Source organism: Triturus cristatus, chromosome 1_2, assembly GCF_964204655.1.
Source record: "Triturus cristatus chromosome 1_2, aTriCri1.1, whole genome shotgun sequence".
Classification (NCBI taxonomy): domain Eukaryota; kingdom Metazoa; phylum Chordata; class Amphibia; order Caudata; family Salamandridae; genus Triturus; species Triturus cristatus.
The window spans coordinates 926943324-926969703 of record NC_140580.1 but is presented as its reverse complement, the minus strand read 5'-3'; the positions used below and the strand labels follow the sequence as shown (position 1 = coordinate 926969703).

Genomic DNA, 26380 nt, shown 5'->3' with positions numbered 1-26380 from the left:
CAGTACACAGGACAAAGAAGTAGACTACAAGGGTCAGTTGGCTGGCCTCCTGATCAAGCAGGGACACAATGAGCTACAACAGGCCATTTCCTAGAAGCACCCAGATGACAAGTGGCAACTGGACCTAAACTGCAGTCTGCTGTTGGACTCTGCCTGGCACCCTGTGAGTCTCTGTGCCTCCCCTGAGGGGCTTTAGGAGTGTACTCCTGTGGTAGATTGAGACTTGAAAAACGAAGTCAGAAGGTAAACTCTTTGACCAGGACTAACCAGGTTGATGAATATGACCCGCCCCCACATTGTAGTCAGCCACAAATTGCGCCTAGGTCCCAGTCTACTGGGACTATTGACTATCACTGGCTCTTTGTCCTTTTTTGCGGCTATTTTCCCTCAAACCTTTAAAAGGCTCACACCTGTGGCTCAACCGTAATGGATTTTTGTCACTTTGGTGTAATTTTATTGATCAAATTTTACTCTATCATTCAAATTCGGTTTGTGCTTTTATTGTTTTGCATTTTGACTGTATTTACTGTTTTGGTACTGCATAAAAACTTCACATATTACCCTAAGTTAAGCCTGTCTGTGCCATAGCTACCTTGGATTTGAGCTCAGGTTAATTTAGTGGCTTTGACGGTTTGCACTGACATTTGTTGTGATTATTCTTTATGGTGAGTAGTCACCCACCCCAAATAATCATCCAATTTCGTACAATCAGCAACCAAGAGTACAATCAAGCAACTGAGGAAGAGAAGTCTGCAGCCGGGCAAGCTTCAAGAATAAAAGGGACTCTTCTAAAACGTGGGTTTAAAATCCTTCATGCATATTTAGAGGGGAAGGGGGGGGGAGGAGGGCGGTCCACCCCAGGCGTCACTATTTTGGGGGCGGCGGTGGCTGCGCGACATTGGTGGACCGTGGCAGCACTGTACACGTGTTTGAAGTGCAAGCACACTTGCTTGCAGATGCTGCACGCATCACCTAGCATAATGGTGGTGAGGTGCCTGGCGTACTGTGTATGTGGGTCCCAGGGTCGTTAATCTTGTAGCGCGCGAAAGCGCTACCAATGACGGCCCTGGGCATCATTTTTGGCCAGCCCCTCCGCTGTGCCGTTAAAATGCAGCAGTGACGAACGCCACCACCACGCACTCTCTTGAGTGGAATCTCTGGACTGCAGGGGGATTTGCTGCAGAACCCCTACCCCAACCCCAACAAAGAACGGGTCGTATTTGCAGGTGCAACTGTGGAGTCTACACAGGAGAGGTAAGAGCTAAGCCTAAACGGGTGACCTACATGTGAGAAACATTTGGGTCTGAAATTTGACCGCGAATGTAGAGGTAATATTTGGAGGCCGAGGTGATTGCTGGCGAGTAAAACCTGAGGAGCGAGTAAATGTGAGAGCGTCACGATGAGAACGAAAGAGAGATGAGTTCAAAGAAGTGAAAATCACATACGTGAAGCCTTTATGAAAATTAATCAAAACCTGTTACGGTTTCTAAAAATGCAACAATATTTTGGAACAGTGCTGCAGCCATGGGGCCCTTGATTCGCTGTCACAGTTCCGCAGTGAACGACGGTCATTAAATTATTCACTATGACTATTGTATCAGGGACGTGAAAGGCGCTGTATCACAAGCAGCCATGTTAACGTGTAAGGGTGTGCAGTTAAACCAACCAGGCATGGAGTGAGTTCGGACAGGAGTGTTGCAGAGATGACAGTCTGTATTCAAATGCTTGACATGATTGCAGATGTGTCTTTTATGTTATGAGTGACAATCAACTCACTGTAGCAATCACAGTACACAATACACTACCACAGGGCACAAGTCTGTATATGATGTGGAGACAAAACACAATCTAAACAGATGTTGTACTGTCAGGTAAAGTCCAGTTTGTGGCCCAAAGAGATACTCTAGTCTCACGCTGTGTTTTTGGGAATGTGTTCGCGAGCCACCCGCTCTGCCCAGTGCTTCCCCCAACTTCCCTGCAAACTTTCCTGTCGTTTTAATACATTTTACGTGACCCCAGAAATCCACAAGGGCTGTGAAATGCCCAGATGTCAGCACCTTGATAGATGTTAAACTACCTGGGATTTTCCCATCCTCAAATGTCTTCATTTATTTCATTTATTTGCTAGGATTTATGAAATGTACGAATAAAGGCGCGGAAAAGAAACAGACATTAAAAGGTTAATTAACACAAGAAGGGTACAGACATCACAAAACTTTGACTCCATAGAGTTTGGCACAAGCACCGGTCATTGCATGTGCCCACAAAGCCACGGGGAGTGGATGTTTCTTAAGCACGTTTGCCTTTCCAGCTGACACATGTGCTTGGAAAGAGCGTCAAGTATGGGAAAGTTGCAATATCAGCTTTCTCAATGTGGAGCACCTGGGCCACTGTGGCGTCCTTCCAGCCGTCAAGGGGTAGCCGGGCGGTGGGCTTCTCTTGATTAAATATTACGCGTGAGACGCCTCGATCCCAATTCCTTCATTACCGGTTGTGGGTTCAAAAGCATATAAAAAGACAGATGCAGAAATAAACGTCATGTGTATTTTATGTGGGGTTCACTAGGACCTTCACACATGCATCAATTGTGTAATCTTGGCAACATTTACCGTTCTGGGGAACTTGTGCAGTCTGTTGACACTGTAATTGGTTTTGTGTTTTACTATGTAGGGGGATTTACATTTACATTAGCTAATGGCCGGGGAGGTTAGAAGAGAGTAGTTCTCGCAGTTTTGACTGTTTAGTTACTGACTTCTGTTACTTAACCAATACCGGAAGTTATACAGTTCTTTTACCAGGAGTGCAGGCCTCTGGAATGCATGTGGATGAGAAAGCATGAAACTGCCTGCCCTGTGGGGAAAATAGGTACATTGTATTTTTTTACTCTTGAAAGTAATGGGGGGTAGTTTGGGGAAAAAAATAGCAAGGCAGGTTTTTGGGTGCAATTATTCCTTCCTAAAATGGAATGCCTTCAAGCTATGGACTTTCTTGCAGCTCCAGCACATGGGGGGGGGGCTAACCTAGTTAGTCAGTATGCAAGTGACATCATGGTGTGTGCCATCACAGTCTGTTATGTAAGTGACATCACAAGAAGTAACATCAGATATTATGATCTCACACATTTGTTTTTATTAGGTATATCATGAGTGCATTGAAGCACATGAGATTTAACCAATTAGATTTTGCTTTGGGGTTGTGCTAAAAAAGTGTGGCACAATCCCGATGCAAAATCTGTGTCTCAACTAATTCTACACATTTTTTAAAACCCTGCCACAAAGAAATTGGCAACAAGGAGAAGCATGTTAGTAGATCTTCTATGCTTAATTGGTTACCAAGTCTGCGTTTTCTAATATTTTTTATAGGGTTAAGAATAATACTTGGTGAGATAACCCTGGGGGTTAAAATATTTCTTGGAGAGATTTCTGTTTGTGTAGTCCCAGATCTGACTCAAAGTAGTATAGAAGGATAATGTGCCTGCAAAGCACATCATGTAATCCCAAAATACCTCACGGCTTCCGTTTAACCACACTTCCCTCACCTGCCTTAAGGCAGATCTGACCATTTCCTTATATAATAATGGGATCATACTTATTCAAGCTTCGGACCCGAACCTCAAACGCTTTCACTCTAGATTAATGAGGATTAGGAACACTCTTAATAAATATGCATCATCTGCTCCTTACGCCTCTTCTTCCCCCATTTCTGCGTCCCATTCTTTATCTACTCACCGCTGGGTTCCTTCCAACATTAAAGAGGATGTGTTTAGAAACCTCACCTCTATCCCGGACAATTCTATAATTCCTCAATTGGGCAATGATATTCCCTACTTGAGGGCCCCCCACCAAGATGTTGTCCCTTGTACTTCTCCTCTTTTCCCTCTCCTCCCGCCAAATAGCACGGCACCCTTGTCTTCCTCTATACCCTTTTTGAACCCCAACAACGGAAGGCCTGGGCACGACTTCAGCTCAAACAACCATGATAAGCTTTTCCCAAGACCTGGTTTAACCAACGCGAGGGCCTTAGACCTAGTGGCTATCTCCTGTACCCTGACCTGTAACCCACACACTCCCTCCGCTTCCTGCTGTGCATCCCCTTGCGGCTCGATCAAATTCACCTTGCCTGTTACTAATCACAATGCAGGATCTGCTCAGCTCCCCCCTGCACCTATTCTTAAGTCCAGTCATGCTATTCTACCCGCCTTGGTGGATGTCGAAACCATTCACAAGCTGGAGTCCATCTCCCACTGTAATTGTGGTAAGGAACTTACTCGACCCTCTATTGCCCCTCTCACAATGAGGTCAGACCTCTCTTTGCATGCTGGGTGAGCTGAGGAGGGCTCTAACCGCCCTTGCCTTGAAGAGAAGATCACTGACATCAAGCAGGATCTACTTGCTGTTAAAGAGATCATGCAGATCCTTCTACAGTTCTCCTTGAAGATGGGGAAGCTCTGAAATACACACCCCTACCAGTGGATCGATCAACACATTCCAAGGAAAATGTCCCACATTGGGGACGATCATTCCTCCATCATATCCCCCCTTAGAGCCAGCTGGAGCTCTAGGTCTCTCCCTAACCACCACTCCAGGCCCCACAGGTTCCAACCGCAGCACTCAGAGGAGGTCACCCGGGCTCTTCTACCCTCGTACAGTGGCTCAACGATTCTCTCCTCCCCTGCTAACTCGACTTCCAGCCTCCCCACCATTACTTCAGACCCGATAGGGAACCTAGTGTCAATCATAGATCAGTTAACAATGGAAACCTACTTCAAATAGCTACTGCTCACCTTGAGGAGATCACTACTAACTATAACATCAAATCAATGCTACTCAACTTCAGATCGGTGGTGAAATATGCAGCAGATATCTCAGAACTCATCATCCTTCAAGAATTGGACCTTCTGATTCTCACTGAAACCTGGCTCAATGACACGTCCTCACCTGTCCGACATATTAATCCCCCTCGATTTTGCGATTATCAGACTATCGACCTGTTAAAGCGGGGGGCGTTGCTTGCATTAATCGCTCCAGCCTCACTTTAAAGCAATCGCAATATGCCTTGCTGTCTTCTTGGACATCTACTCCTCGAAATCTGGAATGAAGGCAAGATTGCCTTTGTGCTTCACTCTATCTATCATCCTGCGGGTGACAATCTGATCTTCATAGAGCAAATCATGGAGATTATTTGCTTGTGTTCTGACCAACTCTGCCATATATTCCTAGGAGACTTTAACCTCCACTGGAATGACACTAATGATCCCTTGGTCTGCTCCTTTAAGGCTTTCCTCTGCGATCTTAACTTCTCACAGTCCTGTAAGGGACCTACTAACAACAAGGGAGCCACTCTCCGCCTTATCATTGCCAAAGACAATAGCATACAACTGGGTGACATCCTACCTTATGACTGGCCGGATCATCATCAAATTTCCTTCCACATCCTGGAATAGATCACATGCAGACAGGGCCAATCTCTTAAAGTTAAACAACTGTATCGCAATTTGAGAACCATCAACACCAATGTTCTGTCATCTATCACCAAAGATAGGCTTCAGCCCCCTCCTAACATGACCAACCTTGACAAGTGTTCTGATCACTGCATTAACACTAGGGCTAACATTTTTGATTCTATGGCACCCAAGCCACTCAAAAGGATGCCAGTCAAACAATCCAAACTTTGGTTTAATGGTGCCCTAAATGATGAGAGACGCAATCTCAGACTCTCAGAGACTTTGTAGAAAGACACCTTCCACCACAAATCTCTATCAGCTAATGAAGGAGAGAAGTATTTACAACAAACACATCCGCATCGCTAAAACAGGCCACTTCAGGGCTCAGCTGGATGGCGCTATGAATAGACCCAAGAAGCTCTTTGAAATCATCAAGCGCGTCTCTCCAGCAACACTATTGTGACTCCCTTGGCCTTGCTTTCTAGTTGGGAGGACTACTCAGTGCACTTCTCTGAAAAATCAAGGAAAACCAAACCTGAGCTGATTCCGGACTCGTCCTCGTTTCAGCCTCCTAGCCTAACTGCCTCATCAGGTGAGTTGGCGAAACCATCGGAACTGTCCTTACCCATGGGTTGTTCCCTCAAAAACAACGCCTCTTGGAATTCTTTTCTCCTCCCAGATGTCACGGAGCTGCTCCACATGTTGTCCCTTAAACCTTCCAAACATTTCTGTGACCCACTTCCTGCTAAGTTTTACAAAGATCTCTAATCAGCCATGCTCCCCCTGTGGTCCCGGATCATTCATGAATCTCTCTTACATGGTAGGATACACGATTGCCTCAAGACTGGGCAAGTCACGCCCATCCCAAAGAAACCCAACTTGGATTGATCTGATCCTAACAACTTCAGGTATCACCAGCATCATGACTCTGGCTAAATTGCTCAAGAAATGCGTCCACGTGAAGTAATGCAACCACATAGAGAAATTTCAACTCCTTGACCCATACCAGTCGGGTTTCAGAGCAGGGCACAGTACTGAAACAGCACTAACGCCCATTGATGAGGACGCCCTGAGATCCGTTAATCAAAATGTCGGTTGTCTCCTGATCCTTCTGGACCTGTCCTCAGCATTTTATACCATCAAACATGAAACTTGATTGCTCTTCTGCAACATAGAATGGGTCTCTCAGGCCCGGTCTTAAATTGGTTTATTTCCTTCTTACATAACCGCACACAAAGAATTAAAGTTAACCACTCCCTTGCAACCAGTACCCATGTTACAATTGGAGTTCCGCAAGGATCTGCACTCTCACCCACTCTTTTCAACCACTTTATGGAACCACTGACCGTCCTTCAGAACCATTCTAACATTCAGTATGACACATGTATGCGGATGACAAGCAACTGTACTTGAAGATCTCCTCTCAAGAGGACATAAAAACGCTAAACGATGCTCTCTCACAAACGCAAAAATGGCTAGCCCAGAACCATCTTTTGTTAAATACTCTAAAAAACTGAATTGCTTCCGATTACTCCCCCCAAACACTCTGCACCTAACCTGGACTGGCTTAAACAACTCACTGCTCTTAATTGCACCCCTCATGTGGTTAAATCGTGAGGCATCACCATGGATGAATAAATACCTCAACATGCAAGCGCATATCAGTGCAACTACTAGGGGAGCCAACTTTCAAATCAACACCCTTAAGAAAATCAAGCCTTTCCTTCATCCCGAAGACATCAGGTCTGCTGTACAATGCTTGGTTCTCTCTCGACTGGAATATGGCTTGGTGACCGTTGCTGGTCTGCCCAAAGCTAGCTTGGCCCCTCTCAGAGCTACTCTAAACGCATCGGCCAGGCTCATCACTGGCTCCAGAAAACATGACCACATCTCCCCCGACCTGTTGTAACTTAATTGGCTGTCTATCGAAGCTAGGATACGCTTCAATATAACCTGCTTGACGCATAAAGCCTTACACTACAACACCCTGGCTTACTTTGCAAATAATCTTGAACTATCGGAGTCATCTTGGAACTTAAGAAGCACGTCTACCCTACTTTTGAAGCCTCCCACATTCAAAAAGAAAAGATCTTACAATTGTGCTTTCACCGGACTTGCCCATAGAATTTGGAACGCTCTGCCTTCTCAGATCAGAGCCAATACGTCCACAACATCTTTCAAGAAACATGTCAAAAGGCTATTCTTGAGTGAACACTAACAGCTTCAACTTGCTCCCTTTTCCCGTCGACAAGTTTGATTCCTATTTTTACAACATTGTTTTTGATGTATCTTATTCTTTATTTTGTTTTTGGTACCTTGCTCTAGGGCAATTGATTCTTACTTTACTCTGTTGTTTCGACTTTATGTATTATGGCCTGTTAATTGGTATCTGGCTCTAGGGCGATTATGATTAGGCACAGGTCGGGCCAAATCCCCGACTCCGGGCCCTGTTTGTTCCCCCCCCGCCCCCTCTGTGTGTCATTGCACCATGTATACAATTGTGTTTTATTTGTGCTTTCGCCACATCTGTACAGCGCTCCGATACCTGTAAGGGTCTTGTTCGCGCTTTATAAAACTTTTAAAATTAATAAAATATAATATGCAGATGACAGATTTTTGTTTTTTTTTGTTTTTTAAATGTAGCTATGTAAGTGGGTTACTGCTTTGAACACAGATCCTTTTATTACTTGCAGTTCTTAAATACTAAGCCTTTTAATATAGCACAGTGAGCTATGTAGGATATGTGACTGCTACACCTTTTAATCCTCACTGACTGATGAAACATCTTGTACACTGATTTACACACTTGTGTGATTTATTGTCAATGTGTATGTTATGTAAATCGCTCCGACACCCTGCACTGGGATGCAAGGTTAGTGTTGGGCACGCAGCACCTCCACTCTGACCTTTGCTTTCACCTGCAGTGGAGTAGATCGTGGCATCGTAACAAACCCCGCTAATCCACCCCCGCTACTCGCTGTCCTTTTCCCGCAGCAGTCCAAGGCACCCCCCGCCCCGACATCCATGGGCTACCTTCCAGGGGTTGCAGTCTGAGGGATAGCCCCGGGCACCAGAAGCTCTAGCTACACCACTGACTACATGGTGCCAGAAAAAGAGAGACTGCAATATTTTTCAAGTTAGGCAACAGAACACACATTTATTGATTAACCAGCAGGCAAGAAGACCCGTAAACAATTTGAGAAATGGAGTATCACCAAAACAGAAGATAAATGTATACTATGAAATATAAAAATGCCTGCACCATACCCCACCAGCAAGCAAGATCTTAGGACAGAAGAGGTGGAAGGCAGAAACTCAAATCAAATGTTTATTGTTTTCAGCCAAACTGGCCATAACAATTAATAGCACGTTATACAAAATACACTAACTTCATAACATTTCCAACAATTAAAAATTATACAATGTAATTAATGATTTAATAAGAACAATTTCATTTTCATAATCTAATTTGCAACCCACCATTTTAGAGAATAATTACTCTCAATTAGGCAAATACAGCTCATCATTATGCCATCTCAATATGCATACCTAATATTTATAGCAAAATCAGGTTAAGAGTCATGCGCACACTGAAATAAATAATTTTCAAACTATTATGACAATCACATACAGAACTAATTCATGAGGCCATCAAATTGTGATACTAATAGCAACTATGACAAGATATACCTTTACAATTTCATATGCTAAAAATCATTCTTCAGCAGTAGATCGGATCAAAGCCGCAAAATAACAGTGTCAGCTCACCTTTTCACTAAAAGTATATTGAGATTAGAAACTATTATAAAATCAGAGCAGTTTAATGCTATGCCATTTGTACTTACGGCAGTAAAACCTTTATAGCATTACAAACGTTACATCCCCATCAAGCTGGTGAGTAGTAGATAGATGCTCGAATGCTATTTTATTGTACTGGGACTCAAATACACATTCTCTGATGGGGCTCAATCTTAAAAATGAAAACAACATTTAGCCAGTGAACCCAGAGCAACCTTGCAGACATTGCCTAGCTGCATTTAGTTTTTTTATGCACTCCTGCACTTTGTTTCCATGCTGCTTAAATTTAGGATGAAACAGCCAGTATGATAACTCTGTCATTGGATCTCAAACACAGAGCCTCTGCCGCATTACACATTCTGACCTTAAACTTTAAGAGTGGTTGTAGGTACTGCTTATGAAGACATAACGTAAAGTGGCACGGCAGGAGAAGATGAGAATGTCTCTCAATCACCCAGAGGACACAGGCAACAATCTGACCTCTCGTCAGAGGATGGTAAACACCTTTTGGTTACTGAAGCCACTGGTAATACTCCCAGCCGAAATGTTTAAATAAAGGGATATTTTTTCTACAGGGAAAATATCAATACAATCAATAGGGGCTAGATCTTAATTATATGAAAAACAATATGTTGACAAAGATCCTAAATTATTAAAGTTCAATTGGTTTCTGTGGTTCCAGTATGCCTTCATTGCCACTTCAAGGCTATCCTTGGTAAACGTTTCAGGATGAAACCAATATTCCTTCAGGCCAATTCTGACCAGAACATCTAACAGATAGGTAAACCATGATAGCTTATGATGATCTTGCTGCTTCATAATATCTATTAAAGTGGGTCTCTATAATGCAGGTTCCTCTGTGCACCATATGTGGAACCAGTATTTTAATGGAGTAAATGCGATATAATCCTCAATTTTTCCTAGACCCAAGTCTGTTCTCATAGTCAGTATTGATATACTACCGGCCCATATGTAATAACTGTTGCATAAAGTTATTTTCAGTGGTTTGTGGCTCTGCAGACTTCTTGAATCCCCAAATCTCTGTACCATATAGACAAGCAGCCCTGGCTTTTATTTTATAGGTCAGTGTTGCGGACTTCACTGATTGATTGCCACAGGAATTTGCGAATCTCAGTACCGCTCCAGCTTGCTGCGCCAGAGTGATGTTACTTTTAGATAACTGCAGAGTCCACAAGAGTTTTTCATCCAATTGAATAACCAAATAGTCGTAGGTGGATACTTGATTTAGAGGTGTAATATAAACCTTAAAACTGGATTGCGGTTTCTGTTTTTGGTTGAGAATCATATATTTTGTTTTCCCAACATTGATGGACGATCTTCTAGCAGTGCAAAGATTCAAACCCTTCCAGCAGACGCAGCATCGATATCTCTATTCTGGCCAGGAAAACAGCATTATCAGCAAAGAGAAATATTGGTATGTGGTTGTTGCCTAATTTTGGTACATCGGGATTGAGGTCCTTCTTTCAGAGTTAAGACATTGTTTATGTAGCAGTTAAAGAGGGTTGGTGGCAAGTTGGAGCCTTGTTTCACGCCTCACTGCATTGATATCTCCAGTGTATATTCGCCTCTAGTACTATATCTGATCCTTGTGGTATTCCCAGAATGCAATACAAATAAAAGTTTCAGGATTTTCTCTGGGATACTTATTCCCCTAAGGATTTGCCATAATATAGAGCGGTCAACAATGTCGAAAGCTGTTTGGAGATCGACAAAGACCAGGTAAAGAGATGACTTACTTAAGCAAATATATTTAGAGCATATTATATTCAATCTAAAAACCTGGTCTACGGTGCTCTGAACACTCCTGAAGCCTGCTCGATAAGGTGAAATCAGATACACTTCTTCCAACCACTGAGTTAGACAGAATAGAAGCAGCTTTCCAAATGTTTTGCCCACACCTTCAACCAACGAAATTGGCCGGTAGTTAGACACAAGGTCTCTGGGGCCTTTTTTGTTAATAGGCACGATTATAGATTTTCCACATGATGGGAGGAATTTCTTCTAGAGACCAGATGTTATTAAAAGTGCGAGACAGAACTGAAGACCAAAGCGTTAGTTGATTTTGGATAATATCGGACGGGATTTTATCCGGGCCAGCTGCCTTATGAGGTTTTTGAGCCTTGACTGCCTGTACAACTTCCTCTTCACTAAATTTCTGCTATTGTTCTAGAGTCGGTAAATTTTCAGGAGTTGTACAAACTATCATAAAAGATGGATGGTCTAGGATGTACTGTTTGGAGCCTTCATGGTTATTAACTATGGTTCTATATTTCTGCTATAATCTTCAGATTGCGGTATCTCAGTAGGAATATGAGTGCCTCTTGTTGGCACTTGATGTTGTGCTAGTAGGCCATTAGGCGGAACCTCAGCACGTTTCTTGTACAGAGTAGTAAAATGATTGATCCAAAGTTGCGGACTAATATTCATCCAAGAGACCTCGACATAGCTTGTGCGAGTGGTACTTCTTTTTATGATTTAATAACCCCTTATACTCTTTTCTTTTATCAAGAAAAAGCGGTTTGTTGGCTTCACACAAATGTCGATTTTTTAAGGCCAGAGACAAGTTTTTTTTTGGTTTCGCACACTGCACATCAAACCAATCCTGGCCCTCCTGAGAAAGATTTACACGGACAGCGTTTATTTTGTTGACTCTTTCTATAGTGGTCTGTGTCAGCAGCTCCTCAAACTTATGCAATTGCGTCTGGCCGGCAACAAGAAACTGGAGTGAAGCGTACACAGAGCAAAAGATACAGATCCTACTGTAAATAAAAGGGAATCCCTAGAAATTACAATAACATGTTAGAAGTACACACTAGAGAGTGTACACTCGTAATAAGTCCAACCACATGGTGCACTGAAGAAAACCTTAAGGTACCCATACCCTCCTCCACCTACTATGGCATTGCCCTAAAATGAAAATATACTGGGAGGAGGTAATAGACATGAAGTTCAAACTCCTTACACTGTCAACATATACAAAATATGGCATAAGAGATAGACTAACATACCAGTTGAGCTATCCTAGGGGAAAGCAATTACCACTCTTCTTATGCGCAGTCAAGCAGGTCCTCCAAGCTTATTGTGGAGCAAGCAAGATACCCCTCCCCCCACAGGTCGCGAATATAGTGCATATAGGGGCGAATTGGTGTAGAAGATGTCTGTCACACTGGAACAGGGGGTTCAGACATTATGGGGATCAGGTGCACCCACCTTTGTTAAAGAATGAGGTAACAGTCCTAAGAAATTAACCGTCTTTAGAATCACAGCTCAAACGCAAGAGGGGTCAAATCAAAGGGCTTAAAGAGAAGGCAGTAGTGTCACGGGGTAAAGCTGTAAGTAAACTGGGTCGCATGCTCGTATTGTGTCCTGTCAAAGAGTCGAAAAAAGTTTCAGCTCTGTGAGAATGGGCGGGAACATGTTACGGGTTGGTTGTTTAACTCTTTACCATTTGTTACATTTGTCCCGCCGACCTGTGGTTGAAGGCACGTGCGTGTGCACTGCAGACCAACTTAATAAAAATAATTGTTTCACAAAGCGAAAGACAAACGTTCAAGATGTAACCAAACGTTCAACATAACTCAGCATTTATCATGTCTTTTTTTACCGTTGCTGCATCATTTACATGCCGAATATTGTATGGTTTAGATTGTTTGGTTCTGAGAGCCAGATTCCTGGCTCTGCCTTCCTCTCACAGTAAAATTTCCTGGCTTGCCCACATCGACGGAGTTGCGTGAGACAGAAGTGAATGGCTGGAAAGATAATACAGTGAGTGATATATAATCAGTAATGTAAGTGTGAATACACAGCAGTGGTTTGGGCTGCAGCGAGGCAGTGACGTTTGCGAGCAGGTGTGGTAGAGACAGTCATGCAGGAGATAACTGAACCAGGTGGTGGAACAGAAATGCAGAGAAAGTAGCGAATTGTAGAACTAACGTTTGGGCAAGAAAGTGAAGGTGCTATCGATTCTCTTGCAGGGGACATAACCCCTCACCATTTACTTTTCTACCTCCTCACCTGCCTCTGTTGCTCATTGGAGGCCATCTTCCCAGGCTGCACTAATTCATTCCCGGCGCCCTTCACCCGCAAATGCAGACACGAGCAGCCAAGCGCCGAGTCATCTGGATCCTTCTACCTTTCCATCAGAAAATATTTGAGCATGAAAACGGACTGCATCGAATGTTCACGCCAAGGCCGCCATCTTGAACAGGAGTCGAGTATTCACGTGTGGAGCGGGGAACTGGCGAAAAATTGACTTAGCGCTCCCTGCATTTCCTTTGAAGCCCACAATACTTACCCCCTTATCTAATACCTTCTTATCTTGGTGAAGTGATTCATTTTGTAGCCTCCCCTTCTATGACACACACCAAATATGGTGGTCGTGTGCAGGGTTCTTCTGGGAGCTGTAGTCCTTGTCTCTCATGGGATTGCGGAAGCGAATCTGTGTTCTGGGGTTTGAGTTTGAAAGGGTGCATGCATGCCAGTCTTTGGTATCGGAGTAAGGGACAGGGGGTACAAAAAATTATTGGGACTTTACTTTCCTGGTAGTCGGCATTAAAACCGGGGCGGTTTAATCGGAAGAAAACTGAAATAAGCTATATTTTCACTTTAAAAATCGGTACTATTCGGCCTAAATATAGGAGGGTTTGACATGTAAATGGATTGCTTCTAATGAGATGAAGGGTTTGGGGGTGGGGGCAGAGTCAGTGTATAGAAATTCCCTGGGCCCTGTAGTTCGTGACGAATCAAGGTTAGAGGGTCACATAGGTTTATGGGGACATAAGCGTGCGACAGAAAATTGAGTAGAAAGTAGAACGTCAGAGTGCTGTAGACGGGGCTGTAGAGGGCTGTACGGGGCAAAAGGGATTTGAGGGTGTGCAGAGTACCAGGATGACATTGGTTATTAAGTGCCTAGGGCAGTGGGATCAGGGGAAAGAGGCACATTAAAGGGTATTGGTGATAGACGATAGGAGTGGCCCAAGAGTATTGGGTAATTCGCAGCAAAAGCCAGTAGACAGGGTATTTTCAGTCAGAGCGTGCTAGCAATAAGCTGATTGCAGTTTATTAAGGGGGCTACCCACAGTCTTTGCAGTTTATTAAGGGGGCTACCTACAGTCCAGCTCTATTGATGGCGAGTGGCGCTGGAGATGCCGACCGTCCCCATCTTAAGATGTGTAAGATCAGCGCAAGAGACGTCAGAGGCAGACATGGGGTGGCTGCTGCCTCTCTGCAAGAATTGCAGAGAAAAGGTAAAGTGGGGTGAGACACTGGAACAACATTTACCACCTGTTACCTCGCAACTCATGCACACCAGTTGTGACACTGACATAACCTCTCCCTGGCTTTCTGCAGTCAGCTGTCTGTGGTTCTAGACCAGTCATACTTCAAGTACGGCCCGGGGGACGCATGCGGCCCTCACCTTTTATTGCGGCCTACCTGGTGAACAGCAGCCCTGGGCTGCTGGTCTTGACAGAGCAGGAACATTCAGAAAGCTGCGAAATAAATGAACTTCCTTTATTTACATGTTAACTAAAGTAACAGTAAAGAAGAAAAGAAGGTGTCCTGGACAACTTCTCTTTAGGAACAACTTTAGTTTTAAAGACATCTTGCACTAAACATGTCAAAACATGATACACTTTTTTGAAGTTTGCACAGGGCTTTTTATTTATTAACATACATGAGCGTTACTTTAACTTTAATTCTTGGTGCATGAGAATAGACCATTGGTGGTAGACAGAAGTCACGTGAAAGCTCAGTTTTCTGCTTTGCGTCCCCCTACGCCCACCTTTCATCACCTCGACCCTCAGGCATGCCACAGACAATTCTTTGCAGCCCTTGCAGATATGTTTGTAAGTACCCTTGTTCTAGACAGTGAAGCCCGCTGGTTGTGGATACACATGAAGCATATGACAAAAGTCAATAGCAGTAAGCCGCCTCCAAAGAGAGGCTAAAACTAGCATAGCATTTGTGAGGGCATTGAGTGGTGTAAAACCCCTCCGTCTACCGTCTGAGATTTACATATGCTTGCTGACTTCTGATGTTTGTAATTTTTCATTGCAGTTCACACACAGCATTGCTGTTGCCTTTGTAGATTGTTAGTTTATTGAATTGTGGTAGTACAGCTTGGATGTTTACATCCAGACCAGAAAAATGTGGTAATCTCTGACAAGGTTTACCGTATTTAAGGAAAAACAAATTTGAGAGTTTAAAGGGGAGGGAGGATCTTCTATGTATACTATGGTAAATTGTGATTCTCCAAATGAAATGCAATGAGAATCAAGATTTCATTAAAGACATGGAGACTAACATTATGCATATAACTTTTAATGCTTCTCCACTGCAGCACCTTTAAAGAACACTGAACATAACAATCTAGACTTTGAACTTCACAGTCCATAAATAATTCCTGCTCAGTACATTCTTCCTCTTTAAATGCAGCCTCAAACGCCCTACTTCTCTCCTTCTCTTCCTCCTGTTGTTGTTCTTCTTTCCTCTTTATAAAGACTCTATGGAGAATTACAATATATTTCTAAAATAAAATCCAACCATACTCCTCCATATATGTTATAACAAAATCTTTCATTTTCACTACTCCGCATACAACACACTACTCACAAAAAAAGACTCCCTTTTATTCTCTGTATCTTACCTTTAATTAAAAAACGTACTCTTTAAGACCTCCACTCCCTCATGCTATCTCATAAAAAAAAATTTTTTTAAGGGTCGTGGAGGGAGGAATAATGTTAGTCTCTGTGTCTTTAATAAAATCTTGATTCTTATTGCATTTCATTTGGAGGATTGCAATTTCATTTCAAGACCGGAGGCTGCCATTATGCATGTTGAAAGTCCTTCAACACCACATTTGATACATGCGTTATTGGTCTGAAGTAATGTCTTGCAACAGTACCTGCATTAGACCAATCAGCCACCCTCAACATTTCTTCCAAAAGATCACCTGTCATGTACAACTTACTCGCTATCGCACCCCTCAAAGAATGTGGTTTGTATTGATCAATATTAATTCCTGCCTCTTTCATTACACCTTTTACCCACCTTGCAATGGTCGCTAAAATCACAGCCTTGTGCGGTTTGACATATGAAATTAATATCTGATTTTCACCATGTGCTCTTCGTTCCAACATCCTTTTCTCCATACATACTTCAACAAACATTCAACCACACACAACTTTGGATTTCCTTCAAACCTAGGATAAAAGACGTCTTCTTGGTTCTCTTCCATATCTCAAAATGAACTCCTTCTGGACCATACAATCTACTACTTACCTCCAAAGCCTTAACATCTGAACATCTACTACCTCAAACCAACCATAAAAGAGTTGCCAATTTTTCTGTAACCTGCTTTAAGTTCATAAACCTATTTGCCAGTCATTCTTTAAATCTTTTCAATATTTTATTTACATCCCACAGCACATCATACCTAGCTCTAGGAGGTCTTCGCAACCTCATACTTTTAAAACTCTACATATCAACACACTCCAACCTACTGATCTCTCTTCTACTTGTGCATGACCAGTCAAAACTGCAGATCTATAACAATTTGTTGTCCTGTAACCCAATCCTTCCTCAAACCTTTCTACTAAAAAAAATACTACCTCTACCACAGGAGCCTCCACGGTATCCAAATTCCTTTCCAAGCACTAACTTGCCAATATTCCGTATACCTACTCCTCGTTCCTGGAGCCCATGATTCCTCCAGTAGCTCTGAAGCCCTGCTCAAAAGACCCTGCATACTTCTGTTTCTCCTGATACCTTCCAAACAAGAAGGTTCAGCACCCCACTCTATCCCAAAGGATGTTCTTCTCTGTCCCCATTCTTTAAAATTCCTTCTCTCGCTGGTAGCAAAAAGGGTATTGCACACACCACTTCCAGAACTGCTGGAAACCATACTTGTGAAACCCAAAAAGGAGTCACCAACGCTATCTGACATCTCTCCTCTCTCACTTTCAAAAGCACTCTCTGCAACATCGCAAAAGGAGGAAATGCATACTCTCTCATCCCTTTCCAAATCTGCAGGAATGCACCCACAGCACTTGCCCTGTATCCGGCCAGCAACTGAAATAACTCGCTAACAGACAGGTGAGTCTGCTCGCAAACAAAGCCACTTCCAATGGACCCCAAACCTTGTTTATTCTGCAAAAAATCCTGCGATCCAGCTTCCTATCGCTGAAATCTCTTAAGTGCCTCGAATTCCAATCTGCCGATATATTAATTTCCCTCAGAAAAATACTCTGCCCTCACGGAAATCTTGTGCTCCGAACAAAACTCCCAAAAATCCTTTGCTAAATTTGCCAAACCATGAGACCTGCTCCCTCCTAACTTGTTGATGTGAGCCACTGCAGACACATTGTCCATCCTCATCAATACTACCTGTCCTTGCAATTCTCTTTTGAAACTCTTCAACGCATACAAACCTGTTGTTAATTCCAGCCAATTTATATGCTTCAATTTTTCTTCCAGTGTCCACCCCCCCCCATTCTCTGAAGCTCCCAAACGAGCTCCCCAACCTCTCAGACACTCATCCGTCTCCAAGACAACATTTGGGCACCAAAAATGTCTCTTCCATTCCAAGCCTTCATATTGTGCAACCACCATAACAACTCTTCTCTCGCCTCTAAATCTATTTTTATTATGTCTCCAAACCACAGACCTTTCCTCAGAGCTTGTCCTTTCAATTTCTGCACAGCACGGTAATGTAAAGGTCCTGGAAATTTTGCCTGGATAGATGAAGATAACAATCCCATCACACGAGCCAAATGTCTCAACAATAAATACTCTTTCTTTAACACCCGAGTTATTTCTTTCCTTATCATCTTCACCTTCCTCTCTGGAAGCTGAAGAATTAACTTCTCTGTGTCTACTAGAAAACCCAAGAATTCCAATTCTCTGCTTAAGTTCTAAGATCGATTTTTCTCTGTTTATTATAAATCCTAACGACTCTAACATCCCAATCACATTTTTTATCTCTTCTTTCAATTCGACCACACTCTGAGACATTACCTGTATATCATCCAAATAAACGATCATCCATACTCATCTCTCTCGAAAGTAAGACATCACAACCCTCATGACCTTGGTAAAGCACCAAGGTGCTGAAGAGAGACCAAAAGGAAGGCACTTGAATTGATATAATTGACCTCTCCAACGGAATTGTAAATACCTCGGACTCGCTATATCCATGGGGATAGTAAAGTACGCATCCTTCAAATCTAACTTGACCATCCAATCATTCCTCATCAACAGATCCTTCAGGCAATGGATGCCCTCAATTTTTAAATGCCTGTACACCAAAAACCTGTTCAGATTTCTCAGGTTGATCACTGGTGTCCATCCTTTCTCCATCTTTTTCACCAAAAATATAGTACTTACAAAACACCTTTCTCTTTCTGCTTGTCACTTCACTGCTCCTTTTTGTAACTTAGAAACTAATTAGTCATCGCTCACACTCAACTCTCTTGGTTCTTTCCTCTGAACCGGTACTTTCATGAATTCTATTACATATCCTTGGACTGTCTGTAATACTCGGGGATCCTGACTTAATTTTCTCCATTCCTCCAGGAATTCCCCTAAACGCCCCCCTACTCTTCCTTTGGAAAAACCAGAACTAGTCTCCATACTCACTTTGTCCTCCTGAAGCTTGTCCTCTGAATGATCTTCCTCTACCAGATCTTTCCACACATCCTTGACTTGGATAAAATGTATTTGAAACTTGAAATCCTCTTCCTCTGTACTGAGTAATACTGGGTCCTTTGCATGCCCCGGCTAGCAGCGGGTCCTCTTCTACTACTAGCCCTTTCAAAAACTCAATTTCCAAACACTTTTCGCATATTTGATTGTGCCTTATCCAAGGCTGTGGACGTTGCTACGTATTTTCCTACACTCTTTACCAGCCCTTCACCAAAGAGTTAACACTTTGGATCCTCACTCGGTTCCTTTTGAGACATGTCCCCAGGTTTAGGACTTACTTTCATAAAAATCGCTTTTCTTCTCTCAGAAAGCAAGCCTGCGTTAGCATTACCTAATAACACAACTGCTCTCTGGCTCCAACCCCTGAGCAATGCCATATCGAGAGGTGTCTCTTTAATATGCGCCTCCTCCACCATATTCATAATTCTTGGTAATGGCCCCATTACATCCAATAATTTATCCTGTCAAATCTTCAGCGATCTTTCTAAGCCCTTCCTTGGATCTCTACCCAGCCTGAACAGAAAACCTCTAAGTTCTGAATCCAAATTGGGTGTCATGCATACCTTTTCCTCAATCACAGGCCTAGAGCACTCTGCTTTTAACACACGTCTAACATCTCTGTTTAATGGCTTTCTAATCCATTCTTTAATGAACTTGCCCACATGCTCCATTGGCCACCAATCCCCACTTCTTGGAGGTCTTATGTTAAACGATGAAAACATCTCCTCACCTAGAGGATCTCTCAAAACCTCTGTTGATGTGACCTCATCGTAACTTTCAAATTCATTGTCCATCTCATCATTCTGCAAATCCAGAATATATTCATCCCAGTCCTTCTCAGTAATTGGTATTGGGCTTCCCAATGCCCTGCTATGGACACCCTTCCTTTGCGTGCCGCTAAGGACACCAACCCTCGGTGTAACCGTCAAATACACCTCTTTTTAGGTTCAAACTCAGACCCTCTTTCTTCCTTTTAGATAACAATCGATCCTCAACATGTTAAATCTTTCTCAGTCTCTTTCCACCTGTCCCAACTACATTCTCATCCGCCTCAGATAAAGAGAAAAATTCCTCACCAGATTCCAAATCTTTCCTACCTCTCTTTCCCAATATGATAGTAACTGATTCTTCTTCCTTTTTTTTCATTTCTTGCTGAATAAGTCTCCTTATTGTATCCTCATCCATAATTCCAACTCTCTGTCCTGAACTAAAACCCTGTTCTGTTTACATCTTAAATATATATACTCCTTCTACACCTTACTCACTCTTATATTCCTTTACATTTAACTACTTCCTCTCTTTCTTTTTTTTTAAAACTTGAAATTACCAATTTACTCCTACTTCTTACTCCTCGCAAAATACTCCTCTCCTCTCTACACCCTGACCGAACAACCTTTCACTATTATTTACCCAACTGTCACTTATTGCATAGAAAAACGCTCCAGTTTTTCCTATTTTTATCATGTTCATGGGCCCAATCCAAGATTGCATCACAAATCACACGATACTTGAAACACGTTGCGTCACACGCCGAAGCTGAAAAACAGCTCTACGGCGGACAGAGGAGAAAAGAACACACAGAGCACCTAATCGCGTACAGATCCTCGCTCCTCGCTTACACGGTAAGACAAAGCTCGTGCTCACACTCATTACCGTGCGACCTTCAAAATCCCAGCAAGGCCAATATAAAAATTCCATTAACGGACCACATTCAAGAGTAAACATAAGGGCCTACACTCGCAACCCAATTCCTACAAACCTCATACCTTGACTCCCCGAACCAGTAAAGATCAGACAAAACAGAAAAACATAAAGGTACTTATCTGTGTCAGAGCAGCATCTAAAAGAGGGAGAGTGTTCCGAGCAGGGATTAATTATGGACTGTGAAGTTCTACGTCTTGATTGTTAAGTTCAGGGTTCTTTAAAGGTGCTGCAGTGGAGTGGCATTAAAAGTTATATGCATAATGGTAGCCTCTGGTCTTTAAATGAAATTATTGTTTAATTGAGCAGGAATGGTGTATACAGGAGATCAGTAGCTTGAGCTCATATGGCGGGCATTTTGTGCAGCTAACGCTATTATGTGGAACTACATCTTTCTCTAAACAAACCCCTTCAGGAGTGATAAATCTAGACCCTAAATTCTTCTAAGTGCCTTGAGATAACTAATTTTGTGTTGTGCACTGCATCCTCAAACTAATTCCCAAAATGTTTTGGGATAATAGAGGACCACAAATCTGGTGCGTGTAAGTAAAAATAGATTGAAACATGGCCACGTAAGTGCTTTCCACAGAAAATAATGTTAACAGTCCTTTATTTTAAGCTGCCAGATTGTCTTACTAGGTTGTCTTCATTTGACCAGAAACTACTTTGGCTGATCAGTGCTTTGGCTTCACTTGGGAAGGCCCTTTTGACTTTTTTGGCACACATTGTCAATCTTTCCATTGCTTGTCTGTCAATACCAAGAGAAGGATAATCCTAGTTCTCTTCCAGGGGAAGGCCCACCGCTTTGAAAGTGTCCTGATCTGTTTTCATCTTTGCCGTCTCGTCATACACATGGGTGCTGAAAAGAGAGCTGCCCTATAATGGCAGATTTAGAATTTGAGCCTCAGGTTTTAGACCAATCAGGTGTAACCAGGAGGATCTTCGGGCACAGATACCATGCAAATAGCCATGGGCAAGATCGGCGGAATCAGCGGCTGCACTAATTATCTAGTTAGCCACCAGACCACCCTCTTGGAAATCCTGTTTGTCCTCTTTGTGCAGCTTTTCAGTGAACCGAGACAGAGAATCCCACAGCGACCTGTCATACTTCCCCAACAGGTCACAGGCTCTAGCGACTTTCATGAAATATGCTGAGGTGTTGCACATCTGTTAGCCTAGCAAGTCCATTTGGCTACTGTCTTTTTCCGGTGGCACCGTGGAAGACGAAGAACTCGGATGTTTACTTCTGGCGGCAGCCAAAATGACCAAATCAGGAGGTGGATCTGACCTGAGAAAAATTGGATCTTGACCAGGGGCTTTGTATTTCTTTAGAATATGTGGCGGAGCTGGACCTATGGACGTTGGTGTAGTAAACTAGAATCTTCTTCTTATGGTTACCCCCACTTTTTGCTTGATGTTGCACTGTTTTGACTAGTCTGACTGGGCTCCTGCTAATCAGGACCCCAGTCTATCTGCTTTCTCCTTAAAATGTTATGCCATGTACTTTGGTACACTCCAGATTGGATACTAGGATACCCTCATAAGTCCCTAGTTTATGGTACCCGTGTACCCAGGGCATAGGTACCCCAGAGGCATCCCATGGGCTGAAGCATGTATTATGCCACCCATGAGAGGCCATGCAAAATGGAACTACAGGTCTGCCATTGCAGCCTGTGTAAGCTGGTGCTTGCACCACTCACTTTAGATACAGGATCACTATATCGAAAGGTCAATAAACTTATAAGTCACCCCAATAGCAGGCATTAACAATTCTGAAGGCAAGATGCTGGGTTTTACGTGAGATGGTACCCCTGAATGAGAAGGGCCCCTCTGCAGCCTTCGGAGACCATTCTCCCGGGTTGTCTGTGACTCACCCAGACATATAGGTAGAGTTGCATTATAACCTCGCGGTAAATGCTATCTCGAAAACGGCTGAAACAAAACATGTCATGTTTGGTATCAAACACCTTGGAATCATACCTCCACGCCGGTATCCGGTGTGGGAGGTATTATTCCACCCTTCTGAAGCGAGCTTTGTGGAGTCACTGGTCCTTCCTGTGCCAGCCTTCTCGACTCGGGCAACACAAAATGGTTGCTGCCAACCAGAGACACATTTCTGCCCTCCTGCTGCTGAACCAAGCTTGAACAGGGGAAGGTAGGACAATAGGCATCCTGTCACAGGGAGGTGTGACTACCTCCCAGACAGGATTTAGTGTATTGGGGCTGGGTGGGTGCACTTCCAAAATGTCTGAAAGTCTCCCAGAGGGGCACATTTGATGTTCCTGTGCATAGTCCAGCTCAAACCATTTCTGGGAGCCGTTGGCTCCTGCTCTGGCACAAAACTGGACAAAGGACGTGGAAGTAACCTCCCCTCTGTCCTGACCCTCCCCTAGGAGGGTCCCCTGAATCTGTCCAACCCTCTCCCATGGGTACATAAGGGCTTACCTGACTGTAAGACTCTAGATTTTACGTGGACAAGATTCTGCAACAAGAAACCACTGACCTTCGACCGTCTGGACACTCTGGACTTTGACTGGGCCCGACTTCATCTCCCTCTCCGTACAAAGCTTTGTCTGTGCCCTTGCACCATACAGTCTCCGTGCAGGACCTGTGGAGCACTAAGGACAACTGAAGAATTTCCCTTAGGGTGAAGGAGTCACTCCCCTGCATTCGCAGGCACCGTAACGCAACTGACCGGTCTGCTGGTCCTGAGCTCCTGCGAACTCCGAAGGCTCCAGCAAAACAGGAGGTGGGTTCCGAAGTTCCTTGAGGTCAAGCTGCTCTCTCACCGATTTTGAGGCCAGTATCCCTCGTGGGGACCAGATAACCCTAAACCCCTGTGCACCGCGTACTTTTGTAAGTGCATATGCTTGTTGGCGATTCCTGAGCTTGAGCATTAGACTCTGTGTAGTTCTGACTCTGAGCAGCATTTGAACCAAAGAACTCCGGCCTCCTCGCACCCTGGGCTGGTACTTTGTGATCTTGCTCGAGTTCCCCTTGCAACTCCTGGTCATTCGACCTGTGGGTCCTCATGAGGGTCATCTTGAATTCTGTTGGGCTTTCCTGGTTGCTCCAGACGTGCCCTGACTCCCCATTGCTTAGTGAGTCCCCTGGACCTTGCTGGTCCACACCATAACCTGCTTTACCTTCCTGCGTGGGTTGCCGTTGCCAAGGCTTGTTAGTGCTCCAGCCGGACACCTACCCCTCAGCACTCGAAATCCTTTGTGGGACAGCTCGCATCTGGCTCCTGGTCGTCGTCGACGTCTCCTGGTCTTCATGGCTGCAGAGTCAAGCATCCCTTCTTTGCACCTGAAGCACCCGACATCGGTGAGCATTCGTTCACTGAGCCCCGGGTCACCCTGAAGTGAGCGAATCCACCCTTGGATTCCAACGGAAACTTTCTTCCTTCCCGGCAGCAGCTCTTCTTTGCAACCCTCTAGTGAAAACGACGGTGGTTTCCGACACCACTGCAGACCTATGCACCCGGCTCTCCTGGGATAGGTAACTCGGGTACTTCGGTATCCACGGGTGGGGTGGCTCTCCAACCTCCTAAGTTCCAAAGGGTTTCCTCGAAGTCCACCGAGAAGGGTCCTTAAACTTTAAAACTGTAACTGCGACTTCCCCATAGAATTGTATGGAGCCCGCAGTCGTATTAGCACACTGCACCCGTCCTCCGCGGGGTTCCTTTTTACTCTACTTGGGTGGTTCCATGGGGTGCCAGTGATTCTACGTGTTCTAGACACTGTCTCGACTCAAGTCGTGGTTCTTATACCACTATTCTAGTATATGTTCTGGTCTTCCCCTGAAGCCCACTGTGTATTGTGCTACCTACAACTGTTTCTTTGCTAAAGTATTGTGTGCTTTGTGTTGTATCCTCGTGTAGAGGATACTAGAGATTGTTATATAAATAAATACATATTTTTATAACTACTGTGAGGTTCTCCTTTCAGTTAGTTAATACTAAAGGTGATATTCTGGTAAAACAAGCTGCCTTACATTCCTTCAAGATTAAGTCTGAAGTCTGCTCTCCACAGCTATCACTAGGATAGCTTTCTAAAGGTTATCTTTGACCTCATACATCATAAGGGTCTTTTGGACTGGTGAAAGGTGCCCACTTTAATTAGTGGACAGCATATACCAGGCCAACTTCTCACAGTTGGTAAAAGAAATAGATATCCGGTTCCAACAACCTTGGCATTAGAGGTAAAAGGGGTCTGGACGCTACTGTGTGATGTAGCGTTTCAAAGATAACTGGTGTAGACGTAACCGGTACTGGTATGTCTATGTTGAGTTTTGTTGCTTCTCTGATCAGCACATCATCGGATGTGATAAGGTAATCTACAGGAGACACTCTTACTATAGGAGTGTCAGACAGCTTCAGAGAATAGTCCCTCACCGAAGAACGGGAGGTGGTGGAGGACCATGAAAGAGATCTGTACCTCTGTGTGATATGAGAACGTCAAGCTGATGAGTGTCTTTTGTGGGGTTCCTAGACCTCGATCTTCATCCTTTAGGCATGGTGAGCACCTCATTGTCGTAGTTGGACATCTATGAGGCAATCGTGCTGAGGGCAAACGAGATGAAGCCTCAGGCAAGATTGTGCAAGGCGGAGTGTCCTTTGGAGGTGGGGTATGTTGAGAGCACCTGGATGGTGAATAAAGTTGTGAATAGTTCGAAGATGGACTGTGATGTGGAACACACCAATGGGTTACACTCTGTAACCATTGCGAAGACAGAGGGATTAATTTTTCTGTAGTATGCACAGTCCTGACCTCCGTAGATGGACTTCTCCGCGTTCTTTACGTCAATCTGCTGATTTTGGTCATTGATCTCCGTGCCCTTAGCATCGATCTTCGCCTCAACGTCGCTCGATATTTTTCTGCTTGGGAAGGCCTTATCAGTACTGGTGCCGGTGTCAACGTCGATCTGTAGAAGGGCAGCATATGACTCGATGTCGTCTCTGGGCCCTTTGACTTTGACAGTGGTATTTTCACCAGTGACCTGCTAGATGGTACCTTCATCGTTGACTTCGATGTCGGGAAATGTGACTGGGCTGTCGACTTTCTTTGAGTCTGCGGAGCTGTTGCTATATGTATTGACGGTGAATCCTCCTTTGTCAGACGCTTCGTCATCAATGGGTGTTCCCCCAGTGCTTTAGACATCGATCGAGACGCCGAGGGTGAGCACAAAGGGATGTGCCTCGGCAGTGACTTCCTACCTGTTGACGGCAAGCGGTACGTTTGGTGTTTTGGATTCGCATCTTCTCTCTGTCCCTGAGAGTTCTTCTCAAAAACTGCTGGCAGTAATAGCATATGTCAGGGATGTGAGAGGCAAGTAAACATGCTATGCAGACCGAATGTGGGTCTGATTTTATCATCTGTTTGACACTTGAAGGGCACTTGTTAAAAAGGGATGGCATTTTATGACTGAGAAAACATTATTTTCAGTCGGGGGAAAAAAGGTTAAAAGCACTTACGGTACTTAAAACCATCGAGTAAACGTGAAAGATTGAAGAGGAGATTTTGACTAAACTGGCAAAAAATGAAGAGCTCACTGCTCCTGGATCCTCAGTGAAGGAGCCCGAAAAAAGAACTGACCTAACTGTCACCTGTGGGGCATGATGGGACTCAGGAGGTACTAAAGGCAAGGGGGCAGTTTTCTCTGTTATGATTTTCAATGCAGCCTATTGGCTAACAATGCTTTTCATTCCCTTGC

At 43.9% G+C, this 26380-nt stretch overlaps 2 protein-coding genes across 2 annotated transcripts in view; one reads left to right on the top strand and one right to left on the bottom strand.

Annotated features, from left to right (window-relative positions):
* PEX14 (peroxisomal biogenesis factor 14) overlaps positions 1-13606 on the bottom strand; it is a 377016-nt gene extending 363410 nt beyond the window's left edge. The window contains exon 1 of the mRNA XM_085609840.1: positions 13277-13606. Coding sequence (XP_085465966.1) covers positions 13277-13303 — 27 coding nt within the window. The 5' untranslated portion in view covers positions 13304-13606. The remainder of the gene's footprint in view (positions 1-13276) is intronic.
* Positions 13607-13682: 76 nt separating this feature from the next.
* The window catches only part of DFFA (DNA fragmentation factor subunit alpha), a 56927-nt gene continuing 44229 nt past the window's right edge, over positions 13683-26380 (top strand). The window contains exon 1 of the mRNA XM_085609843.1: positions 13683-14508. Coding sequence (XP_085465969.1) covers positions 14388-14508 — 121 coding nt within the window. The 5' untranslated portion in view covers positions 13683-14387. The remainder of the gene's footprint in view (positions 14509-26380) is intronic.